Genomic DNA, 16,681 nt, shown 5'->3' on the forward strand with positions numbered 1-16,681 from the left:
TTTAAAAGTTTAAAATATGCGAGGGAATATTTTTTTTTAAGTCTTTTTTTTTTAACTAAATATTAGACATCAATTAAAAAATACAATCTAAAAATGACAGATATTTCGAACAATAAATACGATTACTTACCTTCTTTTTATGGCTAGGTTGAAACAAAAGCGATTGCGCGACGTCTGTGAACGGGGATTTCCAGGGTAAAACGGACAAATTAAAAATAGTTCGGGGGCTTAATGCGCCATGAATCTGCTTTGGCAGCATATACACATATTGTTCTGTCAAACACAATAATTCTTTTGGCTTAAAATACAGCAGTTTATTTTAAAGAGGGGTGCAAGAGCAGAAACTGCTTTTTCAGCCTTGTCTGTTTTCTGCCATATATTTATATACATATACCGATATATATATATATATATATATATATATATATACACATTAGGGCGGTCAAACGATTAAAATTTTTTAACCGAGTTAATCACAGCTTAAAAATTAATTAATCGCAATTCAAACCATCTCTAAAATATGCCATATTTTTCTGTAAATTATTGTTGGAATGGAAAGATAAGACACAAGACGGATATATTTTGACATTTTTAACATATTTAAATATTTTAACGTGATCAATTCAAAAAATTAATTACCGCCTGTTAACGTGCTAAATTTGACAGCACTAATATATATATATATATATATATATATATATATATATATATATATACATATATATATATATACATACATACATATACATACATACATAGATTTTTTTAAATTAGCGTTATTATTATTTAGATTATTTTATTGTATTAATATTGATTAATTATTTTTATTATTTATTATTTGTTACGTGTCTTAATGAACTTTCTCAATGCTTGAGAGATAAAATTTTCTTTGTATTTGTTTTACAATGTAAATAATAATAAATGTTAATAATCTTAAGGCATAACATCAGATGAACGTGGCTCAGTGGTAGTGTAGTTGTTCCCCAACCCAGAGGTTGTGGGTTCGATTGTCCCCCCTGATGAACTCCTCTAAGTATCCTTGAGCAAGATACTGAACCCCACGTTGCTCCTGGTGCTGCGTCACCAGTAGGTAGATGAGGAGACAATGTTTTGAGGGCCTTAAAAAGTGGAAAGGCGCTATACAAGTGTAACATCATTTACCATCAGTTTGGATGAATGCAATGACTGCGACATGATAAAAAGGTGAGCGCTCCGTTATTTACCCTACAAAAAGCAACAGATGACCGATTGTCATGTAGACTTCCGGATTTCCATGCCACCCAAACGTGACTAAGTTGGTGACGAAAGCGGGCACATCGACCAATGGGAAGGAAGAAATGGAAGCATTGCCGCGTTCACGTTGAGGATGTGCTTGTGCTGTGTTCAAGGCTCTCGAAAATTAGGCAATCACAGAGACTGATGGGCATTTACAGCAAATAAATTGAGTTCATATGATTATAATTTGACAAATTCAAATATATATATATTATAATAAATGTATTATTTATGTATTTCATATGTAGATATGCATAAATATGCATAATGCGTTTCGATACAACTTACTCCTTGTGTTCTTTTACAATTTCGCATTTTAAATTGTAATACTGAACCACGAAAGAACATGTCGTTTATAATAGGTGATGGTAAAAATTTTTAAAACGATATTATTCCAAAATGTGTGCTGTCTTATCGGACAATTGCCTACAGCGCACCAAAATGTCAGAGATCCAAGGAGGTCACGAGAGATTTGAACGCCGCGCAAAAGGAGGCTAGATGGAGTCGGCACATGCGCAGGGAAGCTAACTGTTATGAAACCTTGCGATCCGCAAGTAGTTTTGGACACTCGAGGTAGAGGACAAGCTTCTGTCGTGTGCTTGCACGCACTGAACTGGCAGACGACATTTTAACGTATAGGAGGGAAGAATGCTCGTATCTTTGGGTTTGACTTAATTATCAACTCCGGGGCGCCAACGTAAGGTAAGACGTATGTTTTGGGGGGCGATAGTACTTTGTTCAAGAGGATATAGCACCTTCTACTTTATAAACAGCGCCACTGGTTGCATAAGCAGTGTTTCCCTGACCCGGTTTCTGTTAGGGTTTTCTGGCAACCTCTATTTATTGTCAAATTATTCTTTTTATTTGTAAGTAGTCTCTATTTTGTTTAATAAAGGACCTTTTGGGATTCACGGCTGTTCAGGCTCAGTTTACGATTGAAATTGTGAATGAAGTTTGTGCCAGGTTGCAAGGCACAGCTGACGCATGACCTAGTTTTCATCTATGGGAAGTTACTGCGGATTTAGATCTGAACAGTTCTGGAGGCTGTGTGTACTCTACATGAACACTGTATAGAGACAGTACATTAGAAAATTGATGTTCCATTGGATGCACATTAGAAAATTGATGTTTCATTAGATGGAGGGATAGGTTTCACTTAATATATTATATTCTGTATGTTACTGCTGAACCAAAATTGAAATATTTTATGATGCTGAGTGGTGCACACTTAATTTTTCTGAGCAACTATCTATTATGTGAATGACATTTATACTAAACATTAGAGCTGGGAATCTTTGGGCACCTAACGATTCGATTACGATTCAGAGGCTCCGATTCGATTATAAAACGATTATTGACGCACCCCCCTCCTTTTTTTATTTTTTTTTATTTTTAATGTTTTGTACATTAGTTCCAAAATTGTTCAAAAATCCTCTCAGGCTAAACCAAACTACTATTTCAGTATCGAGTTAACATATAACAGTAAACAAATATACAAAAATAACAGTAAATAAAATACTCCAGTCCCCATTCTGTATCAGCAGCTTTAAACTACTTTCAATGTATTTATTGTTGTGAATCAACCGTTACAGTTGTTAAAATTGCTCCCGTTATTCCATAATTTCCCTTCTGTCTACTTTTGACATGTCAATGTTTTAAAACTGTTTCATCATTTCAAGACAGATTCAAGACAAGATTTTACCGATTTAGGAGTATTTTAGATAAAAAGTTAATTAGATTCGCTACAACAGAGCCTTCTAGAGAAGTCTACTGCTTTAAGATGGCGGCTGATTACTAACGCCGGCAAGTCCGTCATTTCGCATCTCTGTTCAATAATACATGTTCTAACACCGCTGTCGTTTGTCATTTTGCATCTAGTTCTACATATATCTGATATCTACTGTAGCCGTTTGTTTGTAGCAACTAGCAACCGGGCGTTGTTTGTAGTGGCTGTCGGCCGCAGTCAGGTATTATTGTTTTTTTTATCTAGCGGCATGAGTTGAATATGATATTTACTCTCGGTCCGTTCCTCGTTGCGTCCCAAAGACCGCGCTGACTGTGTTTTACTTCCGCTTTACCTGGTGTAATTCAGTAATCGGAATTTAAAAGTTTGTGAATCGTTCTCGAATCTTCCACGGCCAAATCGCGAATAATCTAACAATCGGAAATTTGGCACGCCTCTACTAAACATTGTCTTTCTCTTAAATAAAATAAAGAATATACATATAAAACGAATAAAATAAAATAAAAAACAGATACACTCTGGTTAGGCCCTGCAATGACACACTAACGTTGTAGTCCTTTTTGTTTTATCTTCATGTTATTTAACTCATTGCCATTGACAAGGATAGATTTCCAATTCATGTGAACTAGGAGAACTGGTTTTGAATATTCATACAGTGCCAATGATGGCACTAGACGCCCAATCCAAATTGACTGGGAGGGCTAGGAGCCATCATTTGCCCTCACAGTTAAAATGGATTGGACGTTTAGCACAATCACTGGTAGCCAATGACTGCCCTATGAAGGGTTAAAATGTTGACCAGTGTCTTGTAAAATATTGTGTTGAACCCGTGAACACGTGTGAAACGGGCTATCTTGTTCATTTTGAGCAAACAGGTTGTTGGCGTCAGCAGCTAGCCTCTTTCTGTCCAAACAAGCTGTCGATTTCACACGGTTTATGTTATTGGATTGCTGACACTATTCATGACTAAAATTCCCCCATGAAAACCAAATATGTATCACTCATCAGGAGGCATGAGATGACATGTAATGTAATAAATTACAACATTGATAATAGCTCATCAGCCATCATTTCCTTTTCCTAATGGATAATACTTTGTGGCTTAATATTATTGCTTAATAAAGTCATTCATTTAATTGTACAAGTGGTAGGTGATGCATCTGGGGCCTGGGGCTTCATATGAGACCTGTCACATAGTATACAAAAGTGCAATATGATTGTGTGTGGCTATACAAACAGACTATGAATTCTGTGTATTTGAGGATGAATGACATCTCAATAATATTAAAGCAAGACACAGTGAAACCTTTGTCTTCCAATACAGTTATTTCACCTACAAAAAAGTAAACATCAATATTACAATAAAGCAATTCATAATCAATATTTATCTAATAACATTTAAAAAATAGAAACAAAAATGAAATACATCATACACACTAGACAAGAGATCCTTTATAATTACCTTGGTCTTTCTGAAAGAAAGAACAAGGTATTGTTATTGTGCAACTTTATTGTACTTATTACCTTGGTCTTTCTGAAAGAAAGAACAAGGTATTGTTATTGTGCAACTTTATTACCTTGGTCTTTCTGAAAGAAAGAACAAGGTATTGTTATTGTGCAACTTTATTGTACTTATTATTTATTCATCTTATTCTCCGCGTTTTTTTGAGCCAACGCACAGCCCAAACCGTAGCACCGATCGGCACAGTTCAAGTATCGGCACGACCGGAATTTTCGCGTGACGATGGGAATTTTTCAAACCGCCACGAAAAATTTTCCGTTCGCCCGTAAACGGCAATTTTCCGAAAAATAAAAAAAGTTTCAAAATGTATCTAGTCCTACAATTTTTGACCAAATCACATAATTTGGGCATCAAAAATTCCGGGACGGTGAGGGGCATAAAAGTTGTATACAGAATTTGGCAAAAATTTACGGTTCCCCGGAAATTTGCCAAAAACTTTCCTATTCATTTTGAATGGAAAAAAAACGCGCGCTTCACAGCCCGAACCGTTAGACCGATCGGCACCGTTCAAGTATCGGCACGACCGGAATTTTCGCGTGACACAGGAAACTTTACAAATGGCCCCGAAAATTTTTCCGTTCGTCCGTAAACGGCAATTTTCCGTGAAAAAAAAAAAAGTTTCAAAATGTATCTAGTCCTACAATTTTTGACCAAATCACATAATTTGGGCATCAAAAATTCCGGGACGGTGAGGGGCATAAAAGTTGTATACAGAATTTGGAAAAAAATTACGCTTCCTTGGAAATTTGCCAAAAACTATCCCATTCATTTCGAATGGGAAAAGTCCCATTCACTTCCAATGGGATTTCCAATGGAATTTACATTGCATTGATGCCATTGAAAGCCATGCATGTCGAATCTACTGATGCCAATGTACTTGGATTCAATTGACTATATGGATGTCGATGCCATTGTCTGCCATGGACGTCCAAAATTTTTCCCATTCATTTTCAATGGGGAAAAAACAAAATTACCCCAAATCAACAGAAAATGACCAGATATCAATAGGACGTGTCCCCCAAACTTCCCCAATTCCATTGACGCTTATGAAGGGTGCCGCCATTGACTTACATGGACGTCAAAAATTTTTCCCATTCATTTTCAATGGGGAAAAAACTAAATTTCTCCAAATCAACAGAAAATGACCAGATATCAATAGGACGTATATCCCAAACGTCCCCAATTCCATTGACGCTTATGGGGGGTGCTGCCATTGACGTCCATGGACGTCCAAAATTTTACCCATTCATTTTCAATGGGAAATTTTTTTTTTTCCCAAAATCAACAGAAAATTACTAGATATCAATAGGACCTGTCCCCCAAATGTCCCCGATTGCATTGCTGCTTATGGAGGGTGATGCCATTGACGTCCAGGGACGTCCAAACTTCCCATTCATTTCCAATGGCATTTCTTCATGTTTGTTCATTCTTTTGATGCCAATGTACTTGGATTCCATTGACGCTTATGTAAGTTTATACCATTGACGTCCATGGACGTCCAAAATTTTTCCCATTCATTTTCAATGGGATTTTTTTTTTTTTCCCCAAATCAACAGAAAATGACTAGATATCATTAGGACGTGTCCCCCAAATGTCCCCGATTGCATTGCCGCTTATGGAGGGTGATGCCATTGACGTTCATGGACGTCCAAACTTCCCATTCATTTCCAATGGCATTTCTTCATGTTTGTTCATTTTATTGATGCCAATGTACTTGGATTCCATTGACGCTTATGTAAGTTGATACCATTGACGTCCATGGACGTCCAAAATTTTTCCCATTCATTTTCAATGGGAATTTTTTTTTTTTCCCAAATCAACAGAAAATGACTAGATATCAATAGGACGTGTCCCCCAAACTTCCCCGATTCCATTAACAATTATGGAGGGTGCTGCCATTGACGGACATGGACGTCCAATTCTCCCAATCTTTTCTAATGGCTTTAACTATGTTTAGTGCCAATGACTGGCATTATGATCCATTCTATTGATAGACCTGAGTGGGGCTAAGATCTGTATCTCCACAGAGGAAAGACCAAGGTGTGTAATTTCTCCCGAAATTGCAGTTTCTAGTTGTACTTATTATTTATTCATCTTATTCTCCGCGTTTTTTTGAGCCAACGCACAGCCCAAACCGTAGCACCGATCGGCACAGTTCAAGTATCGGCACGACCGGAATTTTCGCGTGACGATGGGAATTTTTCAAACCGCCACGAAAAATTTTCCGTTCGCCCGTAAACGGCAATTTTCCGAAAAATAAAAAAAGTTTCAAAATGTATCTAGTCCTACAATTTTTGACCAAATCACATAATTTGGGCATCAAAAATTCCGGGACGGTGAGGGGCATAAAAGTTGTATACAGAATTTGGCAAAAATTTACGGTTTCCCGGAAATTTGCCAAAAACTTTCCTATTCATTTTGAATGGAAAAAAAACGCGCGCTTCACAGCCCGAACCGTTAGACCGATCGGCACCGTTCAAGTATCGGCACGACCGGAATTTTCGCGTGACACAGGAAACTTTACAAATGGCCCCGAAAAATTTTCCGTTCGTCCGTAAACGGCAATTTTCCGTGAAAAAAAAAAAAGTTTCAAAATGTATCTAGTCCTACAATTTTTGACCAAATCACATAATTTGGGCATCAAAAATTCCGGGACGGTGAGGGGCATAAAAGTTGTATACAGAATTTGGAAAAAAATTACGCTTCCTCGGAAATTTGCCAAAAACTATCCCATTCATTTCGAATGGGAAAAGTTCCCATTCACTTCCAATGGGATTTCCAATGGAATTTACATTGCATTGATGCCATTGACGGCCATGCATGTCGAATCTACTGATGCCAATGTACTTGGATTCAATTGATTATATGGATGTCGATGCCATTGACTGCCATGGACGTCCAAAATTTTTCCCATTCATTTTCAATGGGGAAAAAACAAAATTACCCCAAATCAACAGAAAATGGCCAGATATCAATAGGACGTGTCCCCCAAACTTCCCCAATTCCATTGACGCTTATGAAGGGTGCCGCCATTGACTTACATGGACGTCCAAAATTTTTCCCATTCATTTTCAATGGGGAAAAAAATAAATTTCTCCAAATCAACAGAAAATGACCAGATATCAATAGGACGTATACCCCAAACGTCCCCAACTCCATTGACGCTTATGGGGGGTGCTGCCATTGACGTCCATGGACGTCCAAAATTTTACCCATTCATTTTCAATGGGAATTTTTTTTTTTTCCCCAAATCAACAGAAAATGACTAGATATCAATAGGACGTGTCCCCCAAATATCCCCGATTGCATTGCTGCTTATGGAGGGTGATGCCATTGACGTCCAGGGACGTCCAAACTTCCCATTTATTCCAATGGCATTTCTTCATGTTTGTTCATTCTATTGATGCCAATGTACTTGGATTCCATTGACGCTTATGTAAGTTGATACCATTGACGTCCATGGACGTCCAAAATTTTACCCATTCATTTTCAATGGGAATTTTTTTTTTTTTCCCAAAATCAACAGAAAATGACTAGATATCAATAGGACGTGTCCCACAAATATCCCCGATTGCATTGCTGCTTATGGAGGGTGATGCCATTGACGTCCAGGGACGTCCAAACTTCCCATTTATTCCAATGGCATTTCTTCATGTTTGTTCATTCTATTGATGCCAATGTACTTGCATTCCATTGACGCTTATGTAAGTTGATACCATTGACGTCCATGGACGTCCAAAATTTTTCCCATTCATTTTCAATGGGAATTTTTTTTTTTTCCCCAAATCAACAGAAAATGACTAGATATCAATAGGACGTTTCCCCCAAATGTGCCCGATTGCATTGCCGCTTATGGAGGGTGATGCCATTGACGTCCACGGACGTCCAAACTTCCCATTAATTTCCAATGGCATTTCTTCATGTTTGTTCATTTTATTGATGCCAATGTACTTGGATTCCATTGACGCTTATGTAAGTTGATACCATTGACGTCCATGGACGTCCAAAATTTTTCCCATTCATTTTCAATGGGAAATTTTTTTTTTTTCCCAAATCAACAGAAAATGACTAGATATCAATAGGACCTGTCCCCCAAATGTCCCCGATTGCATTGCTGCTTATGGAGGGTGATGCCATTGACGTCCAGGGACGTCCAAACTTCCCATTCATTTCCAATGGCATTTCTTCATGTTTGTTCATTCTTTTGATGCCAATGTACTTGGATTCCATTGACGGTTATGTAAGTTGATACCATTGACGTCCATGGACGTCCAAAATTTTTCCCATTCATTTTCAATGGGAAATTTTTTTTTTTCCCCAAATCAACAGAAAATGACTAGATATCATTAGGACGTGTCCCCCAAATGTCCCCGATTGCATTGCCGCTTATGGGGGGTGATGCCATTGACGTCCATGGACGTCCAAACTTCCCATTCATTTCCAAAGGCATTTCTTCATGTTTGTTCATTCTATTGATGCCAATGTACTTGGATTCCATTGACGCTTATGTAAGTTGATACCATTGACGTCCATGGACGTCCAAAATTTTTCCCATTCATTTTCAATGGTAATTTTTTTTTTTCCCCAAATCAACAGAAAATGACTAGATATCATTAGGACGTGTCCCCCAAACTTCCCCGATTCCATTAACAATTATGAAAGGTGCCGCCATTGACGTCCATGGACGTCCAATTCTCCCATTCATTTCTAATGGCTTTTACTTTGTTTTGTGCCAATGACTGGCATTATGATCCATTCTATTGATAGACCTGAGTGGGGCTAAGATCTGTATCACCACAGAGGAAAGACCAAGGTGTGTAATTTCTCCCGAAATTGCAGTTTCTAGTTATTTATTCATCTTATTCTCCGCGTTTTTTTGAGCCAACGCACAGCCCAAACCGTAGCACCGATCGGCACAGTTCAAGTATCGGCACGACCGGAATTTTCGCGTGACGATGGGAATTTTTCAAACCGCCACGAAAAATTTTCCGTTCGCCCGTAAACGGCAATTTTCCGAAAAACAAAAAAAGTTTCAAAATGTATCTAGTCCTACAATTTTTGACCAAATCACATAATTTGGGCATCAAAAATTCCGGGACGGTGAGGGGCATAAAAGTTGTATACAGAATTTGGCAAAAATTTACGGTTCCCCGGAAATTTGCCAAAAACTTTCCTATTCATTTTGAATGGAAAAAAAACGCGCGCTTCACAGCCCGAACCGTTAGACCGATCGGCACCGTTCAAGTATCGGCACGACCGGAATTTTCGCGTGACACAGGAAACTTTACAAATGGCCCCGAAAATTTTTCCGTTCGTCCGTAAACGGCAATTTTCCGTGAAAAAAAAAAAAGTTTCAAAATGTATCTAGTCCTACAATTTTTGACCAAATCACATAATTTGGGCATCAAAAATTCCGGGACGGTGAGGGGCATAAAAGTTGTATACAGAATTTGGAAAAAAATTACGCTTCCTCGGAAATTTGCCAAAAACTATCCCATTCATTTCGAATGGGAAAAGTCCCATTCACTTCCAATGGGATTTCCAATGGAATTTACATTGCATTGATGCCATTGACGGCCATGCATGTCGAATCTACTGATGCCAATGTACTTGGATTCAATTGACTATATGAATGTCGATGCCATTGACGGCCATGGACGTCCAAAATTTTTCCCATTCATTTTCAATGGGGAAAAAACAAAATTTCCCCAAATCAACAGAAAATGACCAGATATCAATAGGACGTGTCCCCCAAACTTCCCCAATTCCATTGACGCTTATGAAGGGTGCCGCCATTGACTTCCATGGACGTCCAAAATTTTTCCCATTCATTTTCAATGGGGAAAAAACTACATTTCTCCAAATCAACAGAAAATGACCAGATATCAATAGGACGTATATCCCAAACGTCCCCAATTCCATTGACGCTTATGGGGGGTGCTGCCATTGACGTCCATGGACGTCCAAAATTTTACCCATTCATTTTCAATGGGAAATTTTTTTTTTTCCCCAAATCAACAGAAAATGACTAGATATCAATAGGACCTGTCCCCCAAATGTCCCCGATTGCATTGCTGCTTATGGAGGGTGATGCCATTGACGTCCAGGGACGTCCAAACTTCCCATTCATTTCCAATGGCATTTCTTCATGTTTGTTCATTCTATTGATGCCAATGTACTTGGATTCCATTGACGCTTATGTAAGTTGATACCATTGACGTCCATGGACGTCCAAAATTTTTCCCATTCATTTTCAATGGGAAATTTTTTTTTTTCCCCAAATCAACAGAAAATGACTAGATATCATTAGGACGTGTCCCCCAAATGTCCCCGATTGCATTGCCGCTTATGGGGGGTGATGCCATTGACGTCCATGGACGTCCAAACTTCCCATTCATTTCCAAAGGCATTTCTTCATGTTTGTTCATTCTATTGATGCCAATGTACTTGGATTCCATTGACGCTTATGTAAGTTGATACCATTGACGTCCATGGACGTCCAAAATTTTTCCCATTCATTTTCAATGGGATTTTTTTTTTTTTCCCAAATCAACAGAAAATGACTAGATATCATTAGGACGTGTCCCCCAAATGTCCCCGATTGCATTGCCGCTTATGGAGGGTGATGCCATTGACGTTCATGGACGTCCAAACTTCCCATTCATTTCCAATGGCATTTCTTCATGTTTGTTCATTTTATTGATGCCAATGTACTTGGATTCCATTGACGCTTATGTAAGTTGATACCATTGACGTCCATGGACGTCCAAAATTTTTCCCATTCATTTTCAATGGGAAATTTTTTTTTTTTTCCCAAATCAACAGAAAATGACTAGATATCAATAGAACGTGTCCCCCAAACTTCCCCGATTCCATTAACAATTATGGAGGGTGCTGCCATTGACGGACATGGACGTCCAATTCTCCCAATCTTTTCTCATGGCTTTTACTTTGTTTAGTGCCATTGACTGGCATTATGGTCCATTCTATTGATAGACCTGAGTGGGGCTAAGATCTGTATCTCCACAGAGGAAAGACCAAGGTGTGTAATTTCTCCCGAAATTGCAGTTTCTAGTTATAGATGCTCTCCAGCACCTTCTGGTTTTTATAGATGTGATGGATAGTTAGAAGTAGCTTACTGTTACTGCTGTGCGGAAGTAGCAAAAAAAAAAAAAAAAAAAAAAAAAAGCATTTTATAGCTGTAAACAAGCCAGATAGGATTGGAATTATTAACCAACATATTCTAACAATGTCCAGTTTCTCTGGAAAAGTCAGCCTTGGAAATGAATTTTTAATCATCTCTGACATCATCTTCCCATGTAACTCAATCTCTGGTGTGCATATTTAGCTCAGCCAATCAGAGAGGGAGCTATTAAAAGACTATTTAGCTCAACCAGATACAGTACGTTGAGAAAGTTACAACATCACCCTGAGCCTTAGCAAAGGCGTGAGAGTGTTGTTCTAAAATTGATTGTTTTCTAAAAGACTTCAAGCTGTTTCTGGCATGAGCATGCATTGGGCAGATTCATTTACATGGAAATTCATAGACGTTTTACTCTGATTGGACAAGAAAATCTACTTACACTCAAATAAAACCTGGGCTGCTATGAAGTGAAAGCAATAGACTTTTTGAACTAAAGAACTACAATTTTATCCGAGTCATAGATGAAGGTCAGTGCATTTAACAGTGTTTAGGCCTTGAAGAACTTGACTATCTGCCTCTGGGATGCATACAGGATGTGTTTTAGCCCAAAGTTAATCCATTTACAGTTTAGTTACAGTATCTGTATGTTGTTTCCTAACTGCACAAGCAAAGTAAAGGTGTTTTAAAACCTGTGGTCCATTTGTTTTCTTTCAATTCAGAGGCTATATCAATACAATTGCTTCCTTGTTCGTTTGAAGCGTTTTTGTTCAGAAGGAAACATTCTATCTCGGTTTAAAATGTTGAAAAAATGAATTATAGCTACCTGCACATAGCAAAGTCCAAAAAGGTATATTTAGATAAGATTGATACGGAACAGCTACATTTAGACGTAACTGCCCTTTTCGTCATTGACCTCTAAACTCAAAAAGTAACTTGCACTTCACTGACTTATTCTAGTCTAGTGTCTTTATAGTGTTTTCTTTTGTTTTCTCTTTTTGTCAGTGGAATGTGTATGCCATTATTGTCTTGTGATATTTTTCATGTGATATTTTTCACTCTGCCCGACACACAGTGGGTAACTTCAAAGTTGTATTTTGCTAAATACTGTGTGTCACGTTGCAGTAGGGGAAAAGTACAGTAAATCATCTTTGTCTCATCTATTTCTCAGATTAACATGGCCCCCAATTCCATCCACTGGTTCCGGAAGGGACTCCGTCTACATGACAACCCAGCGCTCAGGGAGGCAGTCCATGGGGCGGGCACAGTGCGCTGCGTTTACTTCTTGGACCCTTGGTTTGCAGGCTCTTCTAATGTCGGGGTCAACAGGTGGAGGTAAGCGTTTTTTCTGTGACATTTTGTATCCTTAAAAATCATCATCACCACATTAAAATAAAAAAACATGAATGCCAATAGCTGCAGCGCAACATGACCACAGCTGAAGTAAGACTTGCAATGGAAGTGAATTTACAACAGATGGTAAATGCACTCTGGTTGATCTCTTTGTGACTATCTCTGCTTAGAAGTATTCATCCAGTAAAGATTGTTGTTCGATTTAATCAGTTGTAGCTATGATGTTAGCCAGTCAGCGTGTCTGTGTGCATACTTTTGTTGTAATTCTGTAATCTACGGAAAGACTTGCTTATGAGAGAGCAAAATTATATGTAAAACATTTTATGTGTGTGTGTGTATGTAAAAGATAAAAGACAATGCATTCCATTGCAGGGTTTCCCGTACATATTAATTATTGTGGCGCACAGCCACACCAAAATAAAAGACGCCGTGCAAAAGAGATGTTTAAAAAAACAAAAAAAAATTAAGGCCGTTTCAAACTAGCGGCAGCCTAGTGTGAAGGGTTCAGCGGCAACCTATTCATTGTGTATTGAAATGTTCGTAATTCTGCGAGGCCCCCTTAATAGACGATCGGAGGAGGAGCTGTGACGTAGAGGGAAGCGAGATAGCAGTCACATGTCACGGAAGCCCGGTGTTATTTTGTAATGTTTTACTTTATTGTTGTTGCCACAATAAAGTGGGTAAGCCATTACAGACTCCTCTCCTTCTTACCCCCATCCGGGGCATTACAGTATTTTGGATCGGACTTTTCGGCGAAAGGAAGCAGTGGACGGCCGTCTTGGACAGAACGGCAAGTTTGAATGAAATTGCGCCGAGAGGCGGGGAGAGCGCCGCCGCGCTAATATCAACAATGCGTTCAATAGCAGAGGGGCAGGCGTACATGTTATATCTGCTACTAGGCTGTTTTGGCCGACGGATATACGCAATCACGGCTGACAAAACCTTGATGAATGCGCTCTTTTTATCCAAGTTTCGCGAGCTCTGGGACACTTGAAAAATGACTCTCATACATCTCCTTGCTGAGCTAATTGGTACCTCAATGAGCATTTGTGTGGAAATAGAGTTCACGAACAACAACAAAAAAATATTCACGTTCTCACTGAAACTAGTAAATCTCTTTACACGGCAATTAGAATTTCCCCCTACTCCTTGAAATGGATCCATTACAAGGACGTAGGTTTGGTCTTAATTAGGGATGTTCCGATCCAGGTTTTCGCACTTCCGATCCGATACCGACACTGGCAGATACCGATACCGACCTATCTGAGCATGTGTTAAAGTTTAAAGTTATTTAGCCTCCTCACTTAGTTGTCAGACTCATGTTGAAAAAGGTTTTAGTACCCTTGATAACAACTAGCCAGCTGAATTGAGTTTGAATAACACACAACGGTTGGTAACAAGAAACTGACCTGTTTATTCAGTGACAAACACAAAACATTATAAATAATAAACAGAAATGGCATAGTCAGTCAGTAAAACGTGCAAATAATATTGTAAACTGTCTTAAAAAAGCAAAACACACCAAGAACCTCAGTGGAAAATCCCACAAATCCCCCAAGCTATTAGATGCTTTTAATGTTTCGTGCGTTAGTTACAAAAATTGTATAAAAAGCCTCTCAGGTTTAAATAAACGACTATCTCAGTATCAAGTTAACATTTTAAAACAGTAAATAAAATACTCAAGTCCCTATTCTGTATCAGCAGCTTTAAACTACATTCAATTCATTTAATTTTGCGAATCAACTGTTAAAGTTGTTAAAATTGCTCCCGTTATTCCATAATTTCCCTTCTGTCTACTTTCGACATGTGAAAGTTTTAAAACTGTTTTGAAGATATATTCAAGTCAAGATTTTGCCGATTTAGGAGTATTTTAGATAAAAAGTTAATGAGGTTCGCTTGGAAGGTTCACAACAGCCTACTAGGGAAGTCTTCTGCTTTAAGATGGCGGCTGTTTACCAACGCATCTGGTTTTCAATACTTTAATGTTGCTAACCCAGTCGAGTCTTTCGTGTAGCATCTGGTTCTATATACATATGATATCTATTATCTCCAGTAAAACGACGTTGACGTAGTTTGTTGCGGCTGTCAGCAGCAGTCAGGTATTCTTGTGTTTTTTATCCAACGGCATGAGTTGAGCTAAAGCCGTGAGTTGAGCATTGGCATTACCCGGGTCTAAGACAAGTTATGTTTACTTTCGGGACGCCATGCGGTCAGTTTCTCATTGCGTCCCGAAGACCGCGCTGTGTATTAGTTCCGCTTTACTTGACATATTTCAATATCGGAATTTGGATGTTTGTGAATCGTTCTCGAATCTTCAGCGGCCGAATCGCGTGTTGGATGGTGCGTCTTTACTCACGTGAGATAATGGCTCGTCATCCAGAATGAATTATTCGGCAATGACTCTTGTTATTCCCTGGGTTTTGGGACTGTCGAGTGCCAGTTTGTCACGCATAGCAAAAGTTTCTGCCAGTGTTAGTTGCGTAGGACCTTTCTTTTTGTCTTCGGTTTTCTTAACATACTCCTCATATTGTTTGTGTTCAGTGGTATTTCGCTAAATGCTTGATTAGGTTGGTTGCATTAAAACTTCCTACAGCTTTACCACTACGCTTGACTTTATTGTGGCATATGTTGCTCTCTGCCTCTTCGTCTTTGTCGTCCTTTAAGGTGAAATGATCCCACACAGCTGACATTTTTACCGATAAAGTCTCTCGGTAAATTGGGAAACGGTAATTTAAATGTAGTGTTTTGAAGGAGTGCCGTAAAATGCGGACCGGATTTTAGGGAAACCAACGCAAAAACTGGAATGGATTATGTAAATTGGTGCGCTGGAAAACCCGGACCGGACTTTTTAAAAAAAAAACTGTATCGGAAGTCTGGATCGGAATTTTTCCCGTGTTCAGATCTGATACCGATGCGCATTTATTTGCCCATATCGGCATCCGATCCGATCCAAATATCGGATCGGGACATCTCTAGTCTTAATATTGGTGGGGAAGATAGAACAGCATAACCTGCATGTACACGTTTTGCTGGGGACGGACGTTACCGTAATAAGACCCAACAGATTGGGTGAACGGGGGTCAGTGGTACATTTATCACCACCAATTTGAACCTAATTAATAGATAGGCTAAATGATCAATGCAAAAATAAATCTATATTGACGTACCAACTTTCAAACTGCAAATTTAGAACGTTTTAATACGATGTTTTTTCTGAAATCTATTTGAATAATTTTCTCCATCTTGTTTTGAGTGTTAAAGACTCGTTAACAGATTAATGGGTCAGATTTACTTTAGGTAAATATTACCATTTGTTCTTATTAAGCCCATACATCTAAAGGTTGGTCATTTTTCACCAAAATCAAGGGGAAAAATTCTTTCAAATAATGTTTTGAACAATATCACTTGTTGAATGAAGAACATTCCTGACAAAAAAAGTTTTTTTTTTTTTTTTTTTTTTTTTGCTGAAAATAAGTGTGTTAAAAAATAGCTATCTGAAAATAATCTTATTTCAAGAAATCTGAGTAAAATTTACTTAAAGCAATGGCAGATAATTTCACTTATTTCTAATAAATTGAAAACGAGAATTTAGTCATCTGCCAATCAAACTAATAATGGTAGGGTCAATTCTATCCTCACAAAATAT

General features: G+C 38.3%; 1 protein-coding gene across 1 annotated transcript in view; it reads left to right on the top strand.

Annotated features, from left to right (window-relative positions):
* The first annotated feature begins 1,799 nt into the window (after window positions 1–1,799).
* The window catches only part of LOC130932154 (cryptochrome-1-like), a 49,344-nt gene continuing 34,462 nt past the window's right edge, over window positions 1,800–16,681 (top strand). Inside the window, exons 1-2 of the mRNA XM_057861598.1 lie at window positions 1,800–1,977; window positions 12,854–13,017. Of these exons, the coding sequence (XP_057717581.1) occupies window positions 12,860–13,017 (158 nt within the window). The 5' untranslated portion in view covers window positions 1,800–1,977; window positions 12,854–12,859. The remainder of the gene's footprint in view (window positions 1,978–12,853; window positions 13,018–16,681) is intronic.

Source organism: Corythoichthys intestinalis, chromosome 2 (genome assembly GCF_030265065.1).
Source record: "Corythoichthys intestinalis isolate RoL2023-P3 chromosome 2, ASM3026506v1, whole genome shotgun sequence".
In the NCBI taxonomy this organism is placed as follows: domain Eukaryota; kingdom Metazoa; phylum Chordata; class Actinopteri; order Syngnathiformes; family Syngnathidae; genus Corythoichthys; species Corythoichthys intestinalis.